Source organism: Rhinatrema bivittatum, chromosome 6 (genome assembly GCF_901001135.1).
Source record: "Rhinatrema bivittatum chromosome 6, aRhiBiv1.1, whole genome shotgun sequence".
In the NCBI taxonomy this organism is placed as follows: domain Eukaryota; kingdom Metazoa; phylum Chordata; class Amphibia; order Gymnophiona; family Rhinatrematidae; genus Rhinatrema; species Rhinatrema bivittatum.
In genome coordinates this window covers 79320007-79337183 of record NC_042620.1, presented here as the reverse complement: position 1 = coordinate 79337183, position 17177 = coordinate 79320007, and the positions used below count along the sequence as shown (strand labels likewise).

General features: G+C 41.7%; 1 protein-coding gene across 5 annotated transcripts in view; it reads right to left on the bottom strand.

Annotated features, from left to right (window-relative positions):
* Positions 1-938: 938 nt before the first annotated feature.
* GALNT13 (polypeptide N-acetylgalactosaminyltransferase 13) overlaps positions 939-17177 on the bottom strand; it is a 740598-nt gene continuing 724359 nt past the window's right edge. For 3 of the 5 annotated variants that reach the window (XM_029605513.1, XM_029605509.1, XM_029605512.1), the window contains one exon: positions 939-3749. In XM_029605513.1, the coding sequence (XP_029461373.1) occupies positions 3609-3749 (141 nt within the window). In that variant the 3' untranslated portion in view covers positions 939-3608. The remainder of the gene's footprint in view (positions 3750-17177) is intronic. The other 2 variants (XM_029605510.1, XM_029605511.1) reach the window with 1 other exon arrangement.

Genomic DNA, 17177 nt, shown 5'->3' with positions numbered 1-17177 from the left:
TTCATGCAACTTTATAAAATCCGGCCCTTTCTGAATAATACATACTATTCAGAAATAGTTCAAACTATTTCCCAAAAATGAAAAACATGAAAATGTATGTTTATTTTAGAGGGATCCAGGTAAAATAAACCAAAATAAAAATGAGCCATTTTGGTTCTGATTATCCATTTGTTTTAAATAAATTCACTTCCCTAGTAGAAATATTATGAACTTTAACTGTATTTCTACCATACGGAAAGGGTATTCTTTCCTAGTAGCCATATTGGTCCTGGAGCCAACCTAAAATAACTTTTATACAATGAAATCTACATACAAAAATGACATTTTGAAACGTTTGGCAAGTGTTCTGCAAATCTCCTTTCAGTAGACATTTTGTTTGTTTCCTCAGCATGGTAGAATCTAGAATTACTACTTACTCTGAGTCAAAAGAGCAGGACAGATAATCTTTCATCTCTCTGATTACCAATTCCAAGCCAGTTCAGGATGGCAGAGACTGAAGGTATTTAGAATCCAAACTTCCTGCCCTGATAGCCTGCGTGAAATACGTCAGTGGATTCCATTCAATTCTCAATGAACAGGTGTCCATCTAACTAAAAAGCACCAACAAAACTGACATCTATTGGCAGCAGAAAAACCAAAGACAGAATGGGTATGGGAACTGATTTATCATTTTATCTTTAGATGTACCTTGGCAAGTCAAATTAGGAATGTTTGCATTGTTGTCGACCATTTCTCTACCTATTCTGCGGATAAAAGAAGCAATGGTTTCTACGTCTATCAATTTTTTGCCTTTAATAAGTCACAAAATTTGCTAAAACCTGTTTCAAAAAAATCTGGAAAAGTAGACATTTGAAGAGAATACCATTAACACATAGACATTAAACACTATAACATATTTAACTGTGGTGTCTAAAATGATGCTGCAAAACACACAATAAGAAAATTAAACTGGTATATTTTAATTCTACAAAAGTGTATAAATATTTTAATTTACATCAAATAATACCATTACACTACTTAGTAACTATTATAATTTAACATCCAATTCTTTTACAAATGCCATTTTAGTTTCAAAAACACCCTGGCAGCAGTATAGTGATTTCTTTACATGATCCAGTATACACTAGCACCCTTTTTAATGAAGGGGAAAGATAAGTGCACAGCCAAGTTCATACAGCAATTTATTATACATATACATAGAATTAAAAAAAAGCCCATCCATTACTAGACCCTATGGAAAATGTTGAGGTGATGGTCAGTTTATAAGAAGTTATGAAATGTTGTAAAACACATGGACACTGAAAAGCGGGCAACCTGGGCATAACACATTACTGGTATTCATTCAGCACCTTAAACAGAGTAGTATATATTTTGAAGCAATTTCTTAAGCATGGTGTCATCATACCAGCTGTGTTAACATACCGTACAACATAGCATATCTATGTCATACATTTACATTCAAATGCAGGAGACAAAGGTAGTATTTCTATACAAGGGCAGATGTTTGCATTCACAGATCTCAAAAAATGTAAGCAACTTCGGAAGTACTTCAGCTTTTATTTTTAATTGTTTTAAAATATGTTCACGTTATTGACACATATACTTGCTATTTCTTCTTTTATCAAGTACTTTTCCTATGTTATTCATATGTATACAGGCAGTAGTCTTGCATAATGGCTCTTCACGTGAGATTGCATTTGGCACCTACCAACGAGATGCAAGTTATAATGTATGTGATCATATATTTTGGGGAATTTTTTTTTTTTAAGATACAGCAAGCAGAATTAGAATACACTAGCAAAAGTAAAGTGACAACAGGCTCTTTCTGGTAAGAAAACCTTTTAAAAGTTGATAATTCATTAAAATCCCGTGGATCCAGGATTCCATTCAAAATTTGCCTGATATTTAATCCTTTGAACATATTACCATGCAGTTTATATTACTTTAAAAATATTCTCATTGAATCACATATGATTTAACTTCTTGTACTCAAGGGTACCAAAGAGGCAATGATATTAAAACATTATTCCACTGTTCAGAAACGTACCCTTGCCCTCATGCCTAGATTTTACTGAATGGTGATGGGTATTCCTGAATCCTTATATTTGGATATCGAACCTTAAAAACTTTAGCAAAGTGAGACTGATAAGATCTTTTCCAATGCAAGGAGGTATAATTTTAACTGTACTGCAAAAGCCATATATTATCAGTAATAAATATGGTTCTGAAGCCAAATCATGAGACTGATAAAACAGGGAAAGTAATAAATCTAACATCTCACGCAATTTAGTAATGGCCCACAGTGGATGAGATAATTTTATTGTAGAATTTTACTAGCAAAAAAATAATTGTATTGCAGCTTCACCATTAGAGCACATTTGTTAGCTGTACAAAGACCTTTGCAAAAATTATGATCTTCCAAATGCAATGTATAACTGTTTCTTCACATTGCTTATTTAACATAATGCAACTAATGGGAAAGTGGTAATTTATAACACATCATTTAAAAAAACATTTACACTTCAGTCAACATTTACCAAAAAGGTGGTTAAATAAGGAAACATATGCTTGATGTGGAGCATGATAAAAGTACTACATACTCAAACATGTACTGCCAGATCTATTTTGGAATTATTTTTCTATTTGTGGGTAAAAAGTAGTGCCACATTAGTCCACTTGAATACACTGTACTGATATAAAGGTGAACAAACAAGTATATATATATATATCAGGTATCACCTGTTTATATATATGTCAGATGATACTTTTACCTTTTCATTAGACCAATGTCATACATTTCTTCATTAGCTTTCAGGAATTAACACTCGTCCTCAGATACAAGCTGAAAGAAGCTCATTCTGTTTGGACGTGAGAAAGGGAGTGTTGCTAGTCAAGAAATGTACAATGTTAATCCATTAAAAAGATAACATTTATAGCCATTTTCCTATATGTAAAACCTTCTGGTTTGGTTGGTTCTGCTGACTTTACAAGCACTTACATTTTAAATATTCAACCATTTCTTTTTTTTTTTTTTGCTGTCACAAAACATGAATGTGTTCTTTTTGGATGTGAAATTTACTGCTTATAAAACCTTTTAATTTGGTTCTTCACCAAGTACCGTTCATACAAGAAAAACAGCTAAGAGTCTTACCAAGCTCCATCAAGGCAAGTACAAATATTACGGCAGTTTATAAAACAATTGCTATATTTTATTGCAAGTTATTTCCGTAAGGCTTTATGTCACTTTTAAGCAGCTTTACCATACATGACATAACAGGGGAAAAACAGACAATATATGATACATATTTCTCTGGCAATATTATTAACAGCATGTACCATGCTACATATAACATCTAGTGTGCTTATAATGATTGTGAACTAATGCAGATTTTGAAGGGGCATGTACATGTATCCCACAGGAGGGAAAGAAAGCTAGAACAACTTTGTGATCACATAGCAAGGTTCTGAAAGGTTTCCAAAGACGTCCATTTCAGCAAGGATAAGAACCGAGCAATATACAGTATGTTTAAATGTTGAAAATTACTTGAAAACTGAAGATCTCAAAACTTTATGTGGCCTGAGGGTATCTGTCAAGATTCGTCTGGCATTTAGGCACCCAATGTCATGTTGCGAAGTAACCACTGTTGGGAATGGCTTCCACTGCAGTCCCTCAAGGTGGGAACCATTTTATCCTCCTCAGATGGCTCATCAAGACATTGATTGCTATTGACATGCCGCAAAATAAAATGCTGCAAAAATACAACAGTATTAGTTAGATGCTTTTACATGCATAGATTTAACTATTTTCTATGTTATATTAACAGTAAAAAAAAAATAGTTCATCTCATTCTTAAATTTATGGTACACACACAATACAAGGGAAGAGTAGTTTTCAAAGGAACTTCTGCAGATAAAGTAGTACTTTACCAGCAGAAAAGACCCTTTAGAAAAGTGCCTGATTGATACATGGGTAAAAATTGTATGTGTGCAATTTTATGTGCCTAGTGAGAGGCTGGGTTGAGACTGGCAGGTTTGCAAATTAAGCACATAAAGGTGAATTTTCAAAATGTTGCACATGTAAAAATTAGAATATACATGCATAAGTAACCTCTACTTGCATATTTTGTATTTTAGAAAAGTTATTAATATATGTGTATTTTCACGTTCATGTGTACATATACACAAGGGGGCGGTCTAGAGGCATTCCTGGGTGGGGTCAACAGTTACACTCATAAGTTGTTATTTTATGTTTAAATCTATTTTTTTTCAAACAGACAGTTTGTCTGTGCGGAACGCACTGTTAACCCGCATTGTGGGGCCGCGAGCGGTGGGGCCTCAGAGGTAAACAGGAGTCAACATTGCTGAATCTCCACTCCTCTTTGGTGCTGCCATTCATGGCCCTACATGACTCGCGCCACCTAGTGCTTCCGCTGGCCCTGGGTGGGGTGATGGTGGTGAGGGGGAGTTTCACTCCCAGAAATCATTAAATAGCAGGGAGTGTCCCAGTTTGGGTGCTTACAAAATTGGTACTCTAGGCACTACCTGTGTTGCCTATGCCTAAAAACAGGTCTGCCTCTATTTTGCTATAAATTCATACACTATTCATTCCCCCATAGACTGCACCCTCATGGTTGGGGTCCACTGTGTGTACTTATGTTTCAAGTGCATGTGACATTCTTTTTTTGATGCATCACACATTCTGTGCAATAATTTGACACCTGAATCATATCTCTAGGACATCAGTACGTACTTAGAATAGCATGCACGTGTAAAGTTGAGTTTGTTTTCAGTATACAGACATCAGGGGCATGTTTCATTTATATTTTAAACTGATTTTTTAGTCAGGTTAAAATACTGCTTTATTAGACTTTTGTTTAACATTTATATCACTCCACATTTTAAGATCCAGTGGATACAATGCATAAACCCCCTATAATGGAGGTGGACAATTTTAGTCCTCAAGAGCTACAAACAGATCTGGTTTTCAGGATATCCACAATGAATATACTGTACATGAGATAGAGTTGCATACATTGGAAGCTGTGCAGGCAAATCTATCTCAATCAGATTCATTGTGGAATCAATATCCTGAAGCCCAGAGCTGTCTGAGCCTCTTGAGGACCGGAGTTGGCTATTCCTGTCCTATAACATTTCTTCATGCATAGTACCTTCTATTCCATCAGTATTTTTTAGTATTATTTCTAGGCATTTATATGAAATTTTCAAATACAAAATTGATGCACTTCAAAAACAGTTGTTAAATGATCATGAATTACTTAATGGCTAGACTTAAGGATTGGGCAAAGGAAGGAAATCAATACCGTAAATAAATAAATGGAAGAACGTGCTAGTATTTACTAAAAAGCCAATACTGCAACAATATTTTATTTATTTAGATTTATATTCCGCTTTTCGCAGTTTTTTCAGTGCTTCAAAGTGGATTACATTCAGGTACTGTAGGTATTTCCCTATCCCCTATCAACGCATGCGATAGCACCATATCGTATGGTGCGATGCAAATTCAGAAAATAGGAGGAGTTAGGGGCGGAGAGTGGGCTGGGTTAGCCTGTCTGTGAAGAGCTATCACACAGCCGTAACACTGATTTTAACAACACCTCTTTGAATTGCATTAAGCTGTGCAGTAAGGTTTCATCGCCCTTTGCGATGTCTCCTGTAAGGCTGATTTCAGGTGAATTGAAGGGTCCAGAGCCTTGGGGGGAGGGCGAGAGTGCGAGCGTGAGCGAGAGCAAGAGAGACTGGCTGTAATGTCATGGCCCATAGGTAGGTATTTTTATCCCTATGGTAGGCCCACCTAGTAACTCGAGGAGGGGTTTAGGTAAGAGTGTAGGGGGTTAGGGGCCACTTTGACATTCTACGTGACACCTACGAACAGAACAGTGGTCTCATGAAGATTTGATGACCTTTGGAGTGAGGAAACTCACTCCAAGATGAGATTTGGGCAAGGTTCTCTCAACCTAGCTTGATGGACTCTCTACCTGGGTAACATCAAGCTAGGTTGAGAGAACCTTGCCCAAATCTCATCTTGGAGTGAGTTTCCTCACTCCGAAGGCCAGCAAATCTTCACAAGAGACCACTGTTCTGTTCGTAGGTGTCACGTAGAATGTCAAAGTGGCCCCTAACCCCCTACACTCTTACCTAAACCCCACCTCGAGTTACTAGGTGGGCCTACCATAGGGATACAAGTACCTACCTATGGGCCATGACATTATGGCCAGTCTCTCTCTCTCTCTCTCTCTCTCTCTCTCTCTCTCTCTCTCTCTCTCTCTCTCTCTCTCTCTCTCTCTCTCTCTCTCTCTCTCATTCATTCATTCATTCAACAATGGTCCCCTGGTGGTTGAATGAAGGAAATGCAAAGCACTATCTTAGTGCAAATTGTGATAAATACTTTGCAATGCCAGAATTCTTGTAAGAACATTGCACAAATCTCATCTTTGGGTGAGTTTCCTCATTCCGAAGGTCATCAAATCTTCACAAGAGACACTGGTCTATTTGTACATCTCACTTTGAATGTCAAAGTGGCCCCTAATACCTAAACCTCACCTCAAGTTACTAGGTGGGCCTCCCATAAATACTGATCTAGTGTGGTAGCATTATGGCTAGTCTCTCTCTCAGTGGTAGCTTAAAACAGCATGTGCAAAAACATTGCAACACACAATAAAGCCCTATCACACTGCTTTACATAAATGAAAAAGTTGTAGTTAAAATTTGCATTAAAGCCATGCAATACAGCTTCACAAAACTCCCCTTTTTCTCATTTGCATCGCACCAAATGTTATGGTGCTTTCACATGTGTTAAAGGTGTTTTTTGCATGCAAAAACGCCATATAGCACTTTGATAAATGATCCCCAAGGTGCATTAGCGTCTTTTAGTAAATATGCACCTATATATGATGATAACTAAGGCTCCAAGTTACCTAAGGCTTTATCCAATCTATAAGGAAAAAGTTTAGTAGTTTGGACCCTACATGAACTCATTAAAATTGGAACAGGAATCACACAATAAAATATACCAAGATGGACAAATCTAATTCATATCTTCTATTCTGAGGCAGACAATTTTGCCTAGTGCCTGTGCTGAACTATAATACTACATTTTTCTCTAGGAAGTTCTTTCTGTGAAAATAATTTTGAAATATTAAGTGCTATAATATAATTTAAGTCTAGGAAGTTGATTAAGTCTAAACAAATATGATATGATTGTGAACAGGTATGCAAAACAGTATATCTTAATTCATGTGATTATAACAATTCTACTCCAACAATATTACAATTTAAGAACCCTGTTCATCAAGGTTTTTCTCATTTGTGTGCCCATGGGGAAAATTCCCCTGATGAATCAGACTTTAAGTGTAAGAACAGGAAGGCAGAGGGACTTGTCCAAAGTGATATGTTAAGCAAAGTTTAGCTAAAGACTTTAAAGTCCACAGTTATGTGCTCCAAGTATTACTGGGGCCAATTTTCAGGTTGCACACTTTGAAGCAGAATCCACAGGTGCATTTTACCTGCACGCTTTGCACAAGTTTCAAAGGGAAAGTACATGGGTACAAAATATCCACAGACTTTTGCACCTTTTTTTCTCCAGATAGATTTTGTAAGGAACTTAATAACCATAGACCTGAAAATACAATTGGCATGTGTTATCTTCCAATTCCGGCCAAAACATACGCCTGAGCGTGCCCTCCCCCCCCCAAGGAGGAGTGGAATACGAAGTACACTGTTAACCATAATGAGAGACAGCAATTTCCAGACAGCCAATTTACGAGTAAATTGCAGTTTCCCCGGATAATTGGCTTTAAAAATTGTCCTCGTAGTATAATATACTGCCAAGCCTAAAAATGAACTGTTCATCTAGGACTCCATTCTGCACAATTACCCAGACCGTAAAACATTTTGTAAAGCAGTATAGCTCTAAGGTACAGAGACCAATTTCTCCCCAAAATACCTTTCCCTGTACTATGAGAAAAATGCATTGGTTTAATTATCTTTTGCTATTTGGCCATGTACGTGTTTCAAGAATTTTGCAAAATGCAGTCCCAAATCTTTATTTCCCTTAATGACCACGACAAGTGCTGAACCGTTAAAAGAGGATGAACCCTCCCATAAAGTGTATGTAAAGGGTAACATTTTCCCTCAAATATATATGTATTTTAAATGAAAATGTAAGAATCAAAAGTTTAGAGAACAACTCGGACTACATTATTCAAATAGCAATGTGTGATGAGCTCTTAAGTACTAATTATTTCTGAAGGATTCATCCTAATTGTTGTTTGTAAAATGTAATGCAAAAAATAATTTGCAATGGCAACAATGGAAATGTCATATATCCTGCAAGCTACTACAAAATGCAGACATCTTAAAAACACCACATGCATAGCAAAGTATGGCAAACACATTTTTCCTTGTTTCATTTCAATACACTATATACAAAAACTAGTGCAAATGTTTAGTGTACACATGCTAAAACACAATGGGTGATGAACAAATATTTTTGTGAGCCTGTTAAAATATAGCCTCTTTAACAAGCATACAAAATTTGCATAGGTGCTGCCATAAAAAGTATTGCACACATGCTATATTGCAAAATCCCCTGCACTAACCATCCTAAAGTAAAAGGGCTGGTTAATATGGAAGACATCTTGTCTTCTGATCTGAGGAACTAGGGACCTCCTTCCCCCAAAAACTTACCCCTTGCATACATCATCAGGGCCCCCACCCCTGCACACAACATGAAAGATCCCTGGCAGTCCTGACACCCCAATTACTTCCTCACCCCCAAACACACCATCGAAGGGTTTTGGCAGCCTGGTTCTTATCCCATACAACAATCAACATTAAGGTTTCCTGGTAGCCCCAATCTATGTTAGGGTCAATGATACAACCTTGGCTGCTGGCACCATTTTGAAAAATGGCGGCACTGGGCCGAAAGCCATGGGGGGGGGGGGTGCTCCAGGCCCACACTGGGCCTCCAGGGATGTTATGTTGAGACTAGTAAGGCTGGAGGGGGCTGGGTGAGCTCTCGGGGTGTGTTAAAATAGGGGAGTGGTGGAGAGTGGGCAGAGTCTCCATCTGGAGCCTTAACTTAAAATATTTTTTACATACTTTGACTGCTCATAGGGCAGCAGGGGTGGGAGTAGGACAAGGTGTCTCGAAAGACCCTCAGGGGTTTATTTTGCCTATACTGGGGGGGAGGGGAAGGATAGTTATTCAAGCCACTAGGACCCTTTAAGAAGATGGGCTGCAGGGATACGTGGCTGTGGGGCTGCTGGGCTGATATTGTGCAGCATTTTTTGATAGCACTAACCTGTGGTATTTTTCCTTGTAGTATTTCACCACAGAGCGGTACATTGTACCGCAGCTTAGTAAATCTCGCCGTATTTTCGCCCTCCAGGGAAAATGCTGCAGCTTAGTAAATAGCCCCCTTAAATTATAAACCCTGACGGGCGGATTTTAAAAGCCCTGCTCGCGTAAATCCGCCCGGATTTACGCGAGCAGGGCCCTCCTCGCGCGCCTGCGTGCCTATTTTGCATAGGCCGCTGGCGCGCGCAGAGCCCCGGGACGCGTGTAAGTCCCGGGGTTTTTTGAAGGGGGCGTGTCGGGGGCGGGGCCGAGTGACGTGACGTTTCGGGGGGATGTGGTGTTTCGGGGGCGGGTCCGGGGGCGTGGCTCCAGCCCGGGGGCGTGGTCGAGGCCTCTAGACCAGCCCCCGGGTCAGATGACGGCGCGCCAGCAATCCGCTGGCGCGCGTAGATTTACGTCTGCTTCTAGCAGGCGTAAATCTAGGGACAAAGGTAAGGGGGGGGGGTTTAGATAGGGCCGGGGGGGGGGGTTAGGTAGGGGAAGGGAGGGGAAGGTGAGGGGAGGGCGAAAGAAAGTTCCCTCCGAGGCCGCTCCGATTTCGGAGCGGCCTCGGAGGGAACGAAGGCAGGCTGCGCGGCTAAATCCTGGAACACGCGTTTGTCCCGGGGCTTGCAAAAAGGGGTGGGCGTGGGCGGTCTGGGGCGATCCAGGGTGCGGGGTGGGGCGGGGCCTGAGCCTCCAGGCACAGCGGCCATTTGCTGCTGTAACCGGGATCGTGGGCCGGCTGTTGGCCGGCGCGCGTAAGTTACGCCTGCCGGGAGGTAGGGCTGGGGGCGGGTTAGATAGGGGAAGGGAGGGGAAGGTGCGGGGGGGGAGGAGGGAATGGAGGCAGGATGCGCGCCGATTTTGGGCAGCCTGCGCGCGCATGTTATAAAATCCAGGGTCGGTGCACGCAAGGAGGTGCACAATTGTGCAACTTGCGCGCACCGACCCTGGATTTTATAACATGCGCGCGCAGGCTGCCCAAAATCGGCAGCCTTGCGCGCGCCGATCCAGGATTTTATAAGATACGCGTGGCTATGCACGTATCTTATAAAATCCAGCATTCTTTTGTTTGTGCCTGCTGGGCGAACAAAAGTACGCGATCGCGCTTTTTTAAAAAAATCTACCCCTCTGGGAATAGGGAAATACCTACAAATTCTGAATGCAATATGCCTTGTGCTACCAATGATAATGTGTGAGCTAAATCCAAATAAAAAAATAAACATATAAAGGACAGTCCCTGCTCAATGGAGCTTACAGTCTAGTCAAGACAAACTTATGGCTAAGAAGAGACTGTGGGAAGTGCATTTCTTGAAGGGAAGTATTTAGGATTTAAAAGCAAAAGTGAGTTTTTATACTGGACTTTATTATGGCCAGAGAGGGACATGATGCATCGAATCAGGAAATCTATTCCATGCACATGGCACAGCAAGGTCAGGAGTTGGTAGTGGAGGAAAAGAGCAGAGACTTGCCCAAAGAAAGAAAGGCATAATCAGTAGACCATTAAATATACAAAAACTAAAAACTTGATAATTGGCAGAGTCTGTGCTGAAACAGCAGAAGTGAAATTGCATGTTAACCTTTTATTTTCAGGTGGACGCTTTATGGTAACAAACAGGGGTACCTGCACCGCGTCGCCCCTCCGCCTTCCAAACCAAAGTCGGGGACCTCATCTCAATGCAATCCCATAAACATACTTCAGTCGGTATTACATTTGGAACAAATATGGCTGCAGCTTTGTTAAACAAATTACAAACAGGGCTAAGTACACAGCCTCCTAACTCATCTCTCTCACCCCCAAATCCCTCCTGCCTTGCCAGGGTCCTGCACCCATCCTACATCCAGGAGCTGATCACCAGCGTCATCTAGTAACGCACCCTGAGGGATGCTCCAGAGACCCCATCGCCAAGGCCTGCCGTGAATTGCAAGGCCTTGCACAGAGTTATAGCTGGGCTCAAGAGATGACATCATGCCACCCCTGAGCTGGCAGGACCTGGCACTCCCCCTTTTCATTTATCCAAGGCTCAGATACCCGCTGCAACAGTTAATTCTACACAACAGAGGCATCACTATTTCTAACATCAAGCATCTAACTTGCACTCCTATGCCATCTTAAGCAGGGATGGAGGGAAATGCTCCCACTAGCCAGGGGGACGCCGATCCAAAAGGGAGTAAGCTATGGGCTCCTCTCCCTTTAAGCCTGGCATTGATATCTCCCTAGCACATCCTGGGCTTTCAGCCAATGGATCTCTATGTTGAGCCGGCAGCCCAGGGATATAATCATGCCCCCAAAGCTCTTCCCCTCACCGCTGATAGAGACCTCCAATGGGTGGGTGCGCCAGGCCAGTCCGACATCATTATGCAGGCAGGGACTTCCGATTGTGCCACGCAGCACACACGAGGGCCACCATGTCGAGTGGCTATGTGGGGGGGGGGGGGGGGGGGGAATGCCAACCCAATCATGACGGGAGGGCAGGGTCGAGGTGGCTGCACCCACAAAGACAACCATTGCTGGTGGTCTCAGGGCTCAGCTGCTGCCCACATACCACCACTGATACTGATTTACCCTTCTGCTTGGAAAATATCTATAAGGCAGGAACGCAAACCCCCTGTGGTTATTAATTATGTGTGGAAGAAAGTCATTCTCCCTGTCTTATTATTGTTCTTCAAAAATAAAATCTGTGCACCAAGACACTTACACTGGGCAACAATGAAAGTGTTACTGACCTAAAAAGGTCCTACTCTGTAGTATCTTGATGTGCTGAACACGAATATGACCATGAAAAGTTTTTATTGGCTTTCGTTTTGAAGATATTTAATATAGTTCACTTTCTCTGTTTAGTCATGTAAATTTATCCAGTAGGACTGTAAATAAGCCCAGAATGATGTAATATTGCATCATATTGCATAATACCATCATGCACACCTCATCCAGAGTTTATTACATCATTTTCTGATGCAATGCAGTTCTACTGCCATGCTGCTGCTGAGTAAGCTGACGTCAGCAGTGTACTATATGAAGCCCAGTCAGAAAGGGTAAGCATTTGAAATATTCATGCTGGCTGACTACTAAGGATGTGAATCGTGTCCTCGATCGTCTTAACGATCGATTTCGGCTGGGAGGGGGAGGGAATCGTATTGTTGCCGTTTGGGGGGGTAAAATATCGTGAAAAATCGTGAAAAATCGTTAAAAATCGTTAAAAATCGAAAAATCGAAAAACCGGCACATTAAAACCCCCTAAAACCCACCCCCTACCCTTTAAATTAAATCCCCCACCCTCCCGAACCCCATCCCTCGCCAGAACATCGTTAAAAATCGAAAAATCGAAAAATCGAAAAACCTGCACACTAAAACCCCCTAAAACCCACCCCCGACCCTTTAAATTAAATCCCCCACCCTCCCGAACCCCCCCCCAAATAACTTAAATAACCTGCGGGTCCAGCGGCGGTCCGGAACGGGCTCCTGCTCCTCAATCTTGTCGTCTTCAGCCGGCGCCATTTTCCAAAATGGCGCCGAAAAATGGCGGCGGCCATAGACGAAAAAGATTGGACGGCAGGAGGTCCTTCCGGACCCCCGCTGGACTTTTGGCAAGTCTCGTGGGGGTCAGGAGGCCCCCCACAAGCTGGCCAAAAGTTCCTGGAGGTCCAGCGGGGGTCAGGGAGCGATTTCCCGCCGCGAATCGTTTTCGTACGGAAAATGGCGCCGGCAGGAGATCGACTGCAGGAGGTCGTTCAGCGAGGCGCCGGAACCCTCGCTGAACGACCTCCTGCAGTCGATCTCCTGCCGGCGCCATTTTCCGTACGAAAACGATTCGCGGCGGGAAATCGCTCCCTGACCCCCGCTGGACCTCCAGGAACTTTTGGCCAGCTTGTGGGGGGCCTCCTGACCCCCACGAGACTTGCCAAAAGTCCAGCGGGGGTCCGGAAGGACCTCCTGCCGTCCAATCTTTTTCGTCTATGGCCGCCGCCATTTTTCGGCGCCATTTTGGAAAATGGCGCCGGCTGAAGACGACAAGATTCAGGAGCAGGAGCCCGTTCCGGACCGCTGCCGTTCCGGACCACCGCTGGACCCGCAGGTTATTTAAGTTATTTGGGGGGGGGTTCGGGAGGGTGGGGGATTTAATTTAAAGGGTCGGGGGTGGGTTTTAGGGGGTTTTAGTGTGCCGGCTCACGATTCTAACGATTTATAACGATAAATCGTTAGAATCTGTATTGTATTGTGTTCCATAACGGTTTAAGACGATATTAAAATTATCGGACGATAATTTTAATCGTCCTAAAACGATTCACATCCCTACTGACTACTGCTGGACACTCTGCAGAGATGCTCCCGAACAGGTGTACAAGAGACAAGCAAAGAAATCTAAGACGTAGTCTATGACTTCATTTTTCAAACGGTATTAACCGTAGGTCTCCTACTATTGGCATACAATTCAAGATGTAATTATATTATTGCATATTACAAAAAGACTAGAGCCAATTTTGCATTTTCACAGTCACATTCATGTTTAGCACTTGGAAATGTATAAGAATTGACTAATTTCATTTCAGTAACATGACTTTTGTGAAAATTTGTTGCCCAGTGTTATATGCTTGCTGTTGGAGATGATAGTAAAGGACAAGGGACTGGAAATTGAATCCTCAATCTTGCCCATCACAAATAGGGAGAAGGCGATTCTTGTTCTTGCTCTTGATGACGTGTGAATAAGATGACTAAAATAACTATACTGCCTGAGACTTAATATGGCAGGTGTCCATCAAGCTTCAACAGATTTTGCCAATATGAGCCCCTTTTCTTATTTAAAAAAAAAAAAAGGTTTGGGAACAATATTGAATCTGCAGGATTGTCAAATTAATTTGCAAACCTCACCCTTACTTGATTACAGACTGTTTGTAAAAATGGGGGGTGAGATGGGGGAGGGAGGGAAAGAGGTTTGCCTTGCCATTGGCTATAAATCAGCTTTAGGCTGCTTGTCTCATTAGCACATGCCATAGGGAGAAAAAGTTGCAAAGAATGTTTTTTTCACAGATATTTAACAAGATATGGATTTTAGAAAGGATAATACCGAGGCCCTCACATTACAAAAAGAAGAAAGGTCAAAGATGTGGCAACCGAGAAAAGGAACAATTATTTACCTCTGAAACGCAGAAGTGAAATTGCATATTAACCTTTTATTAATCAAGTTTACTTAGGGAATAGCCACTGCTATTAATTGCATCAGTATCATGGGATCTTCTTAGTGTTTGGGTAATTGCCAGGTTCTTGTGGCCTGGTTTGGCCTCTGCTGGAAACAGGATGCTGGGCTTGATGGACCCTTGGTCTGACCCAGCATGGCAATTTCTTATGTTCTTATGGATGAATCGGGAAGCAATGCATATGACTGGAATAAGTGATAAGGCACAGATCCACTTATGTGATGTATGAGAGCGAGGGGATGGAGGTGGAAATGGTGAGAAGGAAATGGATGATTTCAGTTTAACCGAGGAAAATAAAGAACTTTGCAAAAAGCAAATTCTGTTGCATTCATAGCTGATTGATCGGAATCCAGTAGTATTTGCTTTCTACAAGGAACAAAACGTGTTGTTCAGACACTATTGTACATGAATTAATAAAGCAGCAGTGTTTTCAGTTCCAGTGCTAGAAAAGGAAAGAGAAGCTCTGGGAAAAGAACTGCCCGTGCCTACTATAATATACCAAACCTGAAAGCTTTTGGCATGACTCACTGGGCACATTATGGTCTCTATGATGCTAAATTCTGAAGTGTACAACAAATTATGCACAAGAGTAGATCTCCAGGCACAGAGCCAAATAATACCCAGAGCTACCTGGACAGCAAAAGAAAAATTGCTGAGAGCCAAGTATCTCCAGCTATTTTGCCATTTACGCAGTTTGAGAATTTGCGAAACAGAGGCTCACAATTTGTTCTTGGATCAAAGCACTTTATTTTTAGACAGTATATTATCTTTCCAACAGATGGGCAGAGCTGTGATTGCACAATAAAAGGTACTGCATCTTTGTTCAAAGATGACCAACATAGGGCATTCCATGTTTTGTTTTGTTTTGTTTTTTTCAAAATAATAAATTGATTATTTCTATTGGGGATAGTCATCAAGTAAGGCTTTTCTCAAGGCCATTTTAAATTTATAAAACATTATTATTATTATTATTATTGAATTCTCACTCGGGCCCCTTGTCTTCCCCCCCAAAATAAAATCTTATATCTCTGGCATTAAACCATTCAAGATCTCTGAATGGATTCCTACTCCATATTGTAAGGCACATACAGTATTAGATGTAATGGTAGAAAGAAGTCCTAACATGCATTAATGATGTTAAATAACCCAATGTGTTTATTAAATAGCCCTATTCACGACACTCTTTCTACTTCATTTCTATGTTTGTAATGCATGTTATTATGCACTGTACAATACCACAAATTTAAAATCAGCTAAGACTTGTCTACTACTGTTTATATCAGATTCTCCCTTCTTTACTCAGTAACAGGCCGATTCAGTAAAGTCCGCAGGAGAGCAGACGAACGGCCCTTCGCCGATGCGCGTGATTCTGTATTTAAATTAGGTGACGCGGTAAAAACGGGGAAAAGGAGGCGCTAGGGACACTAGCACGTCCCTAGCGCCTCCTTTTTGACAGGAGCGGCGGCTGTCAGCGGGTTTGACAGCCGACGCTCAATTTTGCCGGCGTCGGTTCTCGAGCCCGCTGACAGCCACGGGCTTGGAAACCGGACGCCGGCAAAATTGAGCGTCAGGTTTTCAGCCCGACAGCCGCAGGCCGAGTTCAAATTTTTTTTTTTTTTACTTTTTTTTACTTTTTTTACTTTTCGGGACTTCCGACTTAATATCGCTATGATATTAAGTCGGAGGATGCACAGAAAAGCAGTTTTTACTGCTTTTCTGTGCACTTTCCTGGCGCTGGAAGAAATTAGCGCCGACCCAAAGGTCGGCGCTAATTTCTGAAAGTAAAATGTGCGGCTTGGCTGCACATTTTACTTTCTGTATCCTGCGTGCATACTTAATAGGGTCATCAACATGCATTTGCATGTTGAGGGCGCTATTAGGTGCACGGGTTGGACACGCGTTTTCCTCCCCTTACTGAATAAGGGGTAAGGGAAAACTCGCATCCAATAGCAGGCTAACAGTGCGCTCCGTCGGAGCCGGTACAGTACAGTGCGCTCCGTCTGAGCGCACTGTACTGTATCGGCCTGTATTTAATTTCTTGTTAGGGTACTATGTAATTGCACTTTTTAATTACCGGTGTCTTTCAGAAACATTTCCCTCCCATTTCATTTTTCAGGCTACCACGAGAGAGGATTCTTTTGTTTCATGAACAATCAATTATGCTGATTATTATAAAGGGCATAAATGGCAGTAGAGGAGTAACTTAGTGGTTAGAGCAGCAGGCTGAGAACCAGGGAAGTTGGGGATTTATTCTTGCTGACATACCTTGTGATCTTGGGCAAGTCACTTCACCCAAAGTACAAACTTACCCCTAGATTTATCAAAATGCTATAAATATAGCAAAAATAGCGCCCATGATAAAAAGGGGCATGGTTAAGCTAATTACACTTCTTCCACATCACATAGGCAATTTCTGCAAGGTGCGATAAATTTATCGCACCTGCACTATTTTTTGCTTCACACGCTGTTTATTTTAATATACCACAGGAAGAGTTGAGAGGGCATTGTACAAATCAACTCCTCTTGTACCTTTCATCGATTCAAATGACAGAAAATCTCCAGTGATGTCAACTTTGCTGTTCATACATCCTACTGTGTATGTAAAACAACCGCCCCCCCCA